The sequence below is a fragment of the Solanum lycopersicum genome, chromosome 4, assembly GCF_036512215.1.
Source record: "Solanum lycopersicum chromosome 4, SLM_r2.1".
NCBI lineage: Eukaryota > Viridiplantae > Streptophyta > Magnoliopsida > Solanales > Solanaceae > Solanum > Solanum lycopersicum.
In genome coordinates, this window is record NC_090803.1 from 64,036,889 (window position 1) to 64,049,083 (window position 12,195).

The 12,195-nt window shown below is 39.8% G+C and overlaps 1 protein-coding gene across 1 annotated transcript; it reads left to right on the top strand.

The window, feature by feature from the left end:
* Nucleotides 1-350: 350 nt before the first annotated feature.
* Nucleotides 351-2,447, top strand: LOC138348226 (uncharacterized). Its single transcript, XM_069296860.1, has 2 exons — nt 351-1,631; nt 1,905-2,447. The coding sequence occupies exons 1-2, from the start codon at nt 351-353 to the stop codon at nt 2,445-2,447; spliced, it is 1,824 nt and encodes a 607-aa protein (XP_069152961.1).
* The last annotated feature ends 9,748 nt before the right edge of the window (nt 2,448-12,195 follow it).

Sequence of the window (12,195 nt, forward strand, 5' to 3'; positions counted from 1 at the left end):
ATAAGATCAACGGGCGTCAAAAGCAACTGCAGGAAAATCATAGCTCGACGTGATTCATCTTTCCCGAGATGACGTTAAAACAAACAAATTCCTGTTTGTCCAAAATATATTTCCGTCCTCATTCGTGGGTTAAGATATCCTCAAACAAAGCGACTTGTGTGTTTATCTGTTTTATATGCGATATTATGCATTTTGTACTCTGGATATACACTAACAAATTTTCCTTTGAGTTGTTTTACCTCTCAGGTACCTTTTACTGATCTGTGTCGATAAAGCTGGCAGATCACCCCTACTTTACCAGATCAAAAGGTCCCGCAGATTCCTTCCCCGGACCAAACGCAAATACAGACATGGGAGACAACAATGAACAAGTCAGCCTCACAGACGTCATGGTGGCTCAGCCTACCGCGGCAGAGCAGAATGAGCTTATTGCGCAGTTAATGCAGCAGATAGCAGATCTGAGGGTAGAAATGCAGCAAAGGCAAGATACGCCTTCACCCGGGTTTGGCCCCAACTTTTTTGACGCGAGACCTCCTACATACTTCCCCTCGTCCAACTCGGACCCTACTCAGCACCGTCCATCGACACCCGTGCACAACCCGTCCGGGATAGATATGACAACCCAAAACCCCCAATACGCCTCAGTCTCCTATCAAACTCCCTCACCACTTCCAAACAATCCTCCACAAATGCCACCACATCCCCAAAATACTCAAACAGCCCCACTACCCCAAAATCAAACCCAAAATCCCACCGTCTTCAATTCCCAAACACCGCATCCCCATTTAAACCAAAATACCAATCCCCAAAACTATCCGCAAAACTATCAAACCGCACAGAACGTCCCAAGCCCTTCCATAGCCCCACCCCTCCCCAAAAGAACCACTTTCCAAGTCCCCGTCCCGGCCGAGCATGAGGTGCACAGCTCCGAGTTGGACCATTATGAGGAGCAAGAAAGAGAGTGGAGGGCGAGGGAAGAAGCGAAGGTAGACATAAAGGAGGAGATCAAGAGGGAAATGAGAGAACTGCAATGTACTCTAGACGTCGCCGATTTAAGCTACGCCGAACTGTGCATTCACCCAGACTTGAACCTACCTGAAGGGTTCAAGATCCCGAAGTTTGATACCTTCGGAGGGGTGGGCAACCCCATGGCACACCTAAGAGCGTACTGTGACCAACTCGTGGGAGTTGGCAAAGATGAAGCGCTGCTGATGAGGTTGTTCAGCCGGAGCCTGTGCGGTGAGGCCTTAGAATGGTTCACGTCCCACGAGACTCGACAATGGCCTAGTTGGAGCGCACTGGCTAAGGATTTCATTGACAGATTCACATACAATGTCGAGATAGTCCCTGATCGGTACTCCTTGGAGAAGATGAAACAGAAGCCCACAGAAAGCTATCGTGAGGTCGCGTACAGGTGGAGGAAAGAGGCAGCGAGGGTGAGGCCTCTGATGACAGAGAAAGAGATCCTAGAGGTGTTCGTGCGGGTGCAGGAGCCCGAGTATTATGACAGAGTCATCTTATTAATCGGCGCCAAGTTCGCCGAGATAGTCAAAGTAGGTAAGACTATCGAAGATGGCCTGAAGTCGGGAAAGATAGCCCGAGTGTCTGCATCGCCTGGGTCTTCCGGACTGGTAAGGAAGAAAAGAGAGAAGGTTAACGCTATCTCACACGGGGGAAGAAAGGCCCCCTGAAACTTACCACGTCCCCAAGGCTGCTCTAACCCTCCATCAAAGCCTCATCGAGCATACGATCCACAATCAAATCATCCCCGCCACTACAATGCTACCCCCACTTATCCAGATGCCCAAGTTTTGTCCTATCAGAATCCACCCCCGATTCCCCAAAATTTTCCTTCCATATATCCAAACTACCCCCAAGCTTATCAAGTCCCTCTCCATTACCAGAATGTCGCTCCCAGCTGCGCTAATGTACAGCCAAACTATCGAGCACCGTCCCCCGCATATCAAATACAAACCCCAGCATATCAAAGCCCCCATCCAAATTACCAAGCTCCGCGACCAAACGCCCGCAGTTACCAACAAGTTCCCCCCCAGCAGAGCGGGTATGATCCCCCTCGCCCAAGATTTGAGAAGAAGCCCTCCAGAAGCTTCACCGTGTTGGCTGAAAGCAGAACCAAGTTGTTCGAAAGATTGTCTGCAGCCGGATACATTCGCCCTGTGGAGCCCAAGCCCGTGGATGTCAACTCCAGATTCTACAAACCGGAGCAGAGATGTGCTTATCATTCCAACAGTGTTGGACATGATACTGAAGACTGCATCAACCTCAAGCACAAGATCCAGGATCTGATTGACCAGGAAGTGGTCTCCCTTCAGCCTGCGGCGCCGAACGTCAACACGAATCTGTTGCCGAATCATGGGGGTGAAAACACCAACATGATAGAAACAGACGAAGATGGCGGGGAAGGAATCTGTGGCCTTTCCAAGTAGAACAATTCCATCATCGAGGAGGAGGCCGAGCCAGCTGACATTCGTGATGCGGAACCAGGGGAGATGCGGCAAAATTAGACGTCTACGCCGACCCTGATGTCCCGAACTCTGTGGTAGAAAGGAGTTATTTTGTGCATACCAAAATCGGTGGTCGTCCGAAAGAGGCCCGAGACCCACCATTTCTGCATTTTCTTAATTGCTTGAATTTAGAATTTCTGTCGTGATGTTTAAAAAAGGGCGACACGGCCCTGTGCCATGACCCAAGCTCGCATTTTGTTTGATTTAAATGAAAGCCTCCCTATTTTGACTTTGTTTATTGAATTGCTTGTTATATTTTACTTTCCTAATTTTGTCTGCTTAAAATTTAGTAACGTAAGTTATAAACCTGTCAATGTCATGTCATGTCATGAGCTAAACGAGCAAAATGAGGTAAATGACGACGAGGTTGACGACTACAACAAAGAAAGTGGGGAATGGATGTCATCGGTCCTATAGAGCCAGCCGCTTCTAATGGACACAGATTCATTTTGGTTGCCATTGATTATTCCACCAAGTGGGTGGAAGCAGCCTCTTACAAGTCGGTAACCAAGAAAGTGGTGGCCGATTTTGTCCGCAACGATCTGATATGCAGATTTGGAGTTGAAGAATCCATCATTACTGATAACGGTGCAAATCTCAACAGTCATTTGATGAAAGAGATATGTGAACAATTTAAGATTATCCACCGAAAGTCAACTGCTTATCGCCCTCAAATGAACGGAGCTGTAGAAGCCTCCGACAAGAATGTCAAAAAGATTTTGAGGAAAATTATTGACAAACAGCGGGGTTGGCATGAAATGTTGCCATATGCTCTACTGGGTTATCGAACGACGGTCAGAACATCGACTGGGGCTACTCCATACTTGCTGGTATATGGAACAGAGGCAGTCGTGCCTGTTGAAGTCGAGATACCGTCGTTAAGGATCATCCAAGAAGCTGAGTTAAGCAACGCTGAGTGGGTTAGCAAACGGATGGATTAACTAGCTTTGATTGATGAGAAGAGGATGGTCGCCGTCTGCCATGGCCAGTTGTATAAACAGAGAATGACTCGCGCTTTTAACAAAAGAGTAAGAGCCAGAAATTTTGAAGTTGGTCAGTTGGTTCTCAAGCGCATTTTTCCTCATCAAGACGAGTACAAAGGAAAGTTTGCGCCAAACTGGCTAGGTCCCTACATGGTTCGTAAGGTACTATCTGGAGGTGCTTTGGTCCTGTCCGAGATGGATGGTGCTGTATGGCCCAAGCCTATCAACTCAGATTCTATCTAGAGATACTACGCTTGAAGTTTCGTCTCGCATTTTTCTGTCATTTACTTGTAATCGTTTTGTTTGCTTGTATTTGTTAAACTTGAATCATTATCCCTCTTGTAATGAACTACGTCTGACCTGAATTCTCGAGAAACGAGATACGTAGGCGGCCTATGTCGGCTTCGGTCACCCCATTTACCCCCTTTATTATTTCTTTGTATCTGAACTACGTTCGACCTGAATTCTCAAGAATGAGATACGTAGGCGGCCTTTTCGACCTCGGTCAGTTTCTTTGTAAATTTTATTCTGGTTAACCTTTAAGGGGGAACTACGTTTGACCTGATTTCTGCCTCAACGGGATACGTAGGCGCCACAAGGGCTCGGTCATATCTCTCGTAAGATTTCTATTCCCCTTTACATTAGAACAGGGACAGAATTTTTGAGAGGGACTAAAAAATTCTCCAGACGAACCCTTCTCTTCAGTAAGCCAGACAAAAGACATTTCGAATTTGCGACTGGGACAGAATTTTTGAGAAGATCTCAAAAATTCCGCGATCTGTTCGGTTACAATGGAAAGATGAGCAAGATACTAAACTGGGACAGAAATTTTGAGGATGGCCCCAAAATTTCGTCATGGGTCTTTCCTAAAAGTCCGGAATGCCTCTGAAATTCATTCAACAAGAGTCGGACTCTAAGAGCTCGTTAAGCCTGACATGACATGACTTGACAGTGACTTTTTCGAGATACTATTTCTTAAAAAAAATTGTTTCTCTTAAAAATTTTCCTTTTATATCTCATCTGTTTTGGCATAAGATATTTTCTTATCTATCAAGAGTCGGAAAATCAGGAAATCAACCGGAGACATCAAGACAAAGAGCAAACAACCGAAGGGATCGACACAGATCAGTATGTTTGAAACAGACAATTTTTCTGTTGATGCAGGTTTATAGCTTCGCTTCGAAATCGGTCAAATTCTTCCGACGGATGAATACGGAGAAGGAGGAAACTATCTCCATAACCAGTGATTTTATTGAAAGCAGGAATATCATTCGTGTCAGGATGCTTATGAATGTGTTTGTTTATTTCAAACCATTCTCAACAATGCCAGATTCAAAGGTGAATCAAACAGGAATCTCAGCGAAGATTTCACGATTTCTATAGAAGACGCTATTTGCATTGCGTTATCAAAGCAAGATGATTATTGTCGATCAAGACCACACATTACCTCAGAAGAGACAATTATGCAATTATTATTTTATCATTATCGATCAAGTCGATATATTATTGGGAGATCGTCTTACCGTTACTATCCACGGGGGCGATATAAATATTCATGCATCGCAAAATTTATACACTGAAGAATCATGTATCGCGGAATCATGCATCACAGAATCATGCATAGCGGAATCATGCATAGCGGAATCATGCATCGCGGAGTCATGCATTGCGGAAATCATGCATCGCGGAATCATGCATCGCGGAAATCATGCCTCGTCAAAATTTATGCATCGCGAGAAGACTTCATGCCTCGCTGGAATTTATACATCGCGAGAAGAACTTATGCTTCGCTGGAATTCATGCATAGCGAAAATCATGCATCGCGAGTCATTAATTATGCACGACGAGAAGATTTCATGCCTCGTCAATATTTATGCATCGCGATAAGATTTCATGCCTCGCTGGAATTTATACATCGCGAGAAGAACTTATGCCTCGCTGGAATTCATGCATAGCGAAAATCATGCATTGCGGAAATCATGCATCGCGAGTCATTAATTATGCACGACGAGAAGATTTCATGCCTCGTCAAAATTTATGCATCGCGAGAAGACTTCATACCTCGCTGGATTGATACATCGCGAGAAGAATTTATGCCTCGCTGGAGTTCATGCATAGCGAAAATCATGCATCGCGGAAATCATGCATCGCGAGTCATTAATTATGCACGACGAGAAGATTTCATGCCTCGTTAAAATTTATGCATCGCGAGAAGACTTCATACCTCGCTGGATTTATACATCGCGAGAAGAATTTATGCCTCGCTGGAGTTCATGCATAGCGAAAATCATGCATCGCGAGTCATTAATTATGCACGACGAGAAGATTTCATGCCTCGTTAAAATTTATGCATCGCGAGAAGACTTTATGCCTCACTGACAATTGTGTTCGACGAGAAGATTTCATGCCTCGTCAAAATTTATACATCGCGAGAAGAATTTATGCCTCGCTGGAATTCATGCATAGCGGAAATCATGCATCGCGAAATCATGCATTGCGAGTCAACAATTATGCACGACGAAAAGAATTCATGCCTCGTCAAAACCTGCACATCGCGAGAAGATTTCATTCCTAGCTGAAAGTTGTGCGTCGTGAGAAGATTCATGTCTCGCGGGAATTTACGTATCGCGGGAAGGTATTCATGCCCCCCAAGAGGATATATACGGATAAAGAAAGAGCAATATTTATCCATCGGCCTCAACATGCATCTTTTATTTTGATTAAAAAAATATCAATAAGAGCGTCAAAGATAACGACAAAAGAGACATCAATATCGCATCATCATTTACTTATTTATTTCGACATCAAGTATAGAGTACATTAAAGATCATATTGCAAAACACAAGGCATAAGCTTTATTTCCTGGACGTCAAACCGATCGAGTCGATGTCAAATATGGAGGAGAATAATGAAGTGTCGACATGGTAAAAGACACTGTCTCCCATCCTAATTGCATTTTTAAGCTGACGAGTTTTATCTCAGTCTTTGTCGAGAGCATCCAAAAGGATGAATTCTCCAAAAACCACAGGTGCGGACAACATCAAAAAGGATGCAGCACAACGTGGAACTTTTTCTTAGCAGCGAACTGGGACATAGTCCAAAGAGGAATGTCAGACTCTTAAGACGCGAGCAGAGGAGCGACTTCCACAAAAATCGAACCACCCCCTTGACATACGGGCTTTTCTCTAGTTCTGTCAGTTTTTGTCTCGCTTCCGGAAGTTTTGTTTTATCGGAAGCAAGTTTCCAATCTGAGTGACAACTCGCCAAGAGTTTTGGAAATTATGTCCTTGTAAGCTCTTAATTAGGGGTGTGAAGCGCGCCACATTCATGGCTAAGAGGTTACAAGCCTCCTTTTCATACTCGTTAACGTGTCACTCTTCCAAAGCCGAAGGTTATCTAGTATAATAGGTTTCCTTCTCAACCGATTGAGTCGAACTACACACAGCCTGATTCCGAAGGTGTAAGGATAAGTAGGCGGGTTCAATGATTGAAAAACTCGACTGTATCCCAACACTCGCTCTAGAATTCTATTCTCAAGCATTTCGATACCTTCCTAATTCGGTATCAAGGTGGCTTTAATTCTATCAAATCGTGTGATAAATCAAGCTTATCGAACTACAAGTGGCCTGAATTCTCATATAGCCTGAGATATGTAGGAAACCCGTTTAAAGGGTTCGGCCAAAATTCCTAAACCCTTTGTCGAATCCTTCCTTTAAAACGAATGAGGTTGGTCAAAATTGGTTTGCTCAATTTCATTTTCCTCGAATTGCTTGCATTAATCCGAGTAAAATGAGGGACAATTGTTGACACCCAATTTTTGACCCACGTTGGTATAACTTAATTATCGAGCTTCGTGAGTTTTTCAAATTATTTAAGTTAATTAGTTTTATAAATCTTGCGAAAATTAATATATATATATATATATATGTATGTATGTATATGTATATATATATGTATATGTATATATGTATATCTTAAGTTTAGAAAGTATTCTATTAATCTAGTTTACTTTAAATCACAACTATATTTTGAATCATTATGTTATAATTTAAATAATTATGTTACTAAATAAATAGGCTCGTTAATAAATTTATACCAAATTCATTTTTAAATCAATTGGCTATTATTCAAATTGAACTCTTTTTCCATTTAATTTGGAAAAGCCAGATTTGGGCCTCTATCCAATATTCAGGCGGCCCACTCCTCTCCCTTTCCAACATTTTCTCTAGGCTATTAATTCCCCCAGGCCCAATTCCCCTCCGACCCAATAAAAACCCCTAAAACCCAACACCCATTTCAGCCCAAACGCAACACCTGACCCGACCCCAAACCCATTTCCCTTCCTTCTTCCCCTTTCCCCTCACGTCAGAATTCCCAGAACAAAACAAAAGAAAAGAAAAACGTACGCAACCCCCCTTTCCCAGAAACAGACGCGCAGCCACGCATTCTGCGTCTCCTCACGCGTCCCTCTCTCCTCCTCTCTCTCCCTTCGCGCTCGTACAAGTTCTGTACGTAGCAACGGGATCCTGCAGCTGCAGCTTTGACGCAGCAAAACAGTGAGCAAGGCGACACAAAATCGTCCTTGCTCGTCCTTGCTCGCTTGGAGATGGTGACACGTCGCCTCGACAGTACGCTGAACGCATCTCAACCCTCCACCTTCTTTCCTGCTCGAATCGTCCTTCCGGATAAGGGAGGGAATTCGATTTTCAAACTGGAAATGGGCCTCAAATCGTCCCTCCAGCCCCTCTCCCTCGAAAAACCCTAATATCCCCCTATATAAACCCCTTCCGTCTTCAAGAAAGGGGTTGGAATTTTGTCAAAATTTTTGATGGTTCTGTCTATTCTGGGTTTAGAGAAAGGTTGGAAAGAATTTTTAAAAGTCCGTCTGTTGTTGGACGATTTTGGGGGTTAGAATTTAGGGGTTTGAAATTGTGGGATTAGAAATTTGTTTAGGCTTTACAACAAGATTTCTCTACTTTCTTCCTCTGTCCCGTTGGAGATTCACCCTTCGACCTGTATTAGAAATTTTTTCCAAAACATAATAAACGAAGAGTCAAATCAAGGAATCAAAACGAAAGTCTAACGATACTCTCTGTTCTGTTTTAATGCGTGTGATTGTGGGGTTTGTTCGAGACGATCCAGCAGCTGTCCGCGTTTGCTTCCGGAGTCAAAGTCGTCGCTCGAGCTCGTCGTCTCAGCCGCTGCTCCGAAGAAGGTAATCGCCCTCTTAAAGCTTTTCTTCATCTTTTTCTGACTTAGCATGTTTGTGACGATCATGAAGTTGATGCGTTGATTGTTATGTGGGTATCAATCGAGTCTCCTTTCATTTCTATTGTTATTGATTTAATTTCTTCGATCTTTTCGAACTTGTCGTTTCCATGTCATGCACTGATCTGTTAGGGCTGTCATTTCCTTGTTTTAATGGTTGAAGTCATCATGCGTAGTGCTATTAAACAAAGTTTGCTGGTCCATTGTTTCGTTCGGGGTCAAGTTTGTTGAGATATTTCTACGTGAACATGCAGGGGCTGGTCTCGTTTTCTTTATAGCTTGCTAATGCTGTTATTTGACCTTTCTATCACTTCTTGAATGCTCACATATGTCAGTTTAATTTTATAGAATCTTCCTCTCTGTTATGTGACTCAACTCGCTTTTGTTAAGTTGTATATTGGCAAAGCCTCAGTCGGCTGGCTCATGTTCAAAACCGTGTCATTATTTCACTATTTGAGATGCATGGTCGTGGGTAAAAGTTATGATGTTGAGTTAAATGACGTCCTGTTGTCGTTCTGTTTCTTGCTCGGTTATTGCTAAGAACACGACTTGTTGTGATTTTTCACGTCGATTAATTGAAGTCCATTTCCTTCATCGTTAAGTTGCATCATGTAGGCAGTATATTTTACTTAATCTATTATGGAGGCTCGCTTTAAGTCGTATTAGCATTCATAAAACGATCTAAGAAGTGTGTGAGAACAGTTCCTTAACAACATCAACACATAAATGTTGGTATTAGTTGGGATCGCGTGTTCTTAAATTGATTAGATGTAATTCCCTTTACCTAATGTCTAATTCGTGGGTGTCGAAGCCTAAAGCAAGTTACTGTTTCCATGCGTTTTTTTATATATTGTATTTTTTATTTATTCTATTGTTTAGCTTTTAATCATGTTACGACACCTAGCACTGTGACTAATATTAGTTTATGTATTCTTGTTTTAACTTATATTAATGATGTTTTGTTTCTTTATTTTATTTTATTTTATTTTATCATTATTACTATTTTTATTTCTATTTTGTGTTGAGAGTTCATGTTCCTTTCTTAACTTCGTTTTGTTTGGTTGCATGTGAAATCCTCTTTCGAGTCCGTTTGGGACTCCATCCTCCTCTAGGTATTCGGAAGAGTCGTTAAGACTCACCATTTTCTTCCATCGAGTCGAGGCCAATGCGCGGATTCCAACTTCAGGGAGATCGAAGAAATTCAAAGAGGACTTACTAGAGGATTTTTCCCTCACTTTATTCTGTATTTTTATTTTGTAATGGGCATAAGCCCTTATCGCTTTCTTTTTTTTTTTGTATTTCATTTTATATGTTTAGACTAGGACAGGTACAAAGATGGGTCAAAAAACTCAAAAACAGGTGGGTCCGAGTTTCGGCCAAGGCGAACAGCATTCGAAACTTGGACCCGAATCTCTCTCTCCCTCTCTCTCTCTATTATTTGCTTATGTCGTTTTGTGTTGAATGCCGTTAGTCTAAGCTTAGGAACCTCCAAACCCCACCGAGACGCTTTTCTACTTTGTTAAATTTTAAACTAAGTCTTAAAAATGGTATTTCTAATTAGTAAAGCTTGTTTAGATAAAATCTTAAGGGAGTTAAACTTTGGAATAGATTCGCAAATTACAAGATAAATAAAAATATTTCAACTTGTGAATTTGGCTAAGTAAATTCTGATAAAATTCAAACTTCAATTTGTAAAGGTTAAAACAAAAATAGTCAAATAAGTTAATCGCCAGAAAACCGTAGTTAACGGAGTGTCTTAGGTGCCTTACACCTTCCTAAGACGCGAATAAGAATCCCGAACCCCCTAAAATATTTTCAAAACAAAATTTTCTGTTTAAAGTTGTTTTGGAAATAAGTTTTCTTGATTTTTCTTAAAAATTAAGTGGCGACTCCTAAAAGTCAAAAATACCTTTAAAATAAAACGAACTATTTTCAAAAATTATTATTTTTCGATAAAACAAGGATAATTTGTGGAAATTAAGAAAAAATAATTAGAAGCGCTTAATTAAGAAGTCACAGGGTAATCTTTCAATATAATACTTAAGAAAAATATATAAATTGCTTCTAGACTTGTTCGATCGAACAGAATAAATATCACTTAAAATAAAATAAAAAACTTAAGTTAGTAATAGTTTCCCATCTTAAAGTTAAGACGTAAATATGGATCACTTAAAATATAGCTCATAGTTTCAAAAATTATATCGTAAATATGGATCATTGTAAGAAAAATTAAAGATACAATTAAAATAAATTGATCAGAATATCTCAAATAATCAATGTTATTCTTTTGTTTAATTTCTATTGGAGAGTTTTTAAGCTTTTTTTTTCTTTCGATGATTAGAACATACAATTTTAATGCCTTAAGAATGAAGAAGAAGTGTATATAATTCATTTTTTTTTTAAATTTTCATCATAATAAAACAATTTAATTTGAGAATCAAGAATCAACAATCAAGATCAATGAGCTGGAATCAAGGTATCGCAAATTTAAATATTATTAAATTCATATATGAATTCTAACATGGATCCATGCCTAATTAGAATTTAAACTATAAAAATCATATAAATAGTATTTGGTACTCTTAAAACAGTGAAAAGGATTAATTTGCTCTTTTTTTTTATTTATTAACTTATATAGAAATAAGCAAATTACACTCTCCCTTAGATTTTATCATTTTTCACTAACGAATTAAGTTTGGATAAAATCATTGTATTTTGCATAGTTCTAAAATAAATTTAGTATTTTTACCTTTTTAATTACTCGTGAATTAAAGTACGTTAGTTTTGAAAGTTATAATTGGATTATTTGAGTAACGGCCATGACTTTTTAGGGACCAACATTAGACGGATGGGTATAGTTATCCTATTTTTCATAGTTGAGGCAAATTAAATTTTATTATTTTTATAGTAAAATATAATCAGTATACTACAACAATTCCATACATGTTGAGAAAACACTTAAAAAGTCGCTATATATTTTAAATGTCCAAATTAATGGATACATTTTTATCCAAAATAATTCATAGAACTAGGGTATATATATACATGCATTTAAGTAGTTCATATATTAATTAAGTGGAAAAACCACCCATTCAATGAATTTTTAACATTTTTTCCCTTAAAAAAAGTATTTTAGAACTAACTATATTATCTATTATTTTTCTCTGTAACGACGAAGAACAATACAATCTATTCAAATATCCTAATTATTAAAAATAATACTACAACACAACATATTACAATACATTATAAAATGATAAGTAACAACCGTCTAAAAATATTAAAGTATTTTAGCACTAACTATATGCTCTATCATTTTTTTTTCCTAATATTAACTAAGAGAATCAAGTAGATTTTGGAGATAATAAAGGGCGAAGTCCGTTCTTTTCCCACAATTAACTCTAGTATATAATGTGCAT

Excerpts from the sequence above, each read along its gene's own strand:
- LOC138348226 (XM_069296860.1), top strand. The coding sequence starts at position 351 with ATGGGAGACAACAATGAACAAGTCAGCCTCACAGACGTCATGGTGGCT. Across the intron at positions 1,632-1,904 it reads CGCCTGGGTCTTCCGGACTG|AATGTCGCTCCCAGCTGCGC; the intron begins GTAAGGAAGAAA and ends CTCCATTACCAG.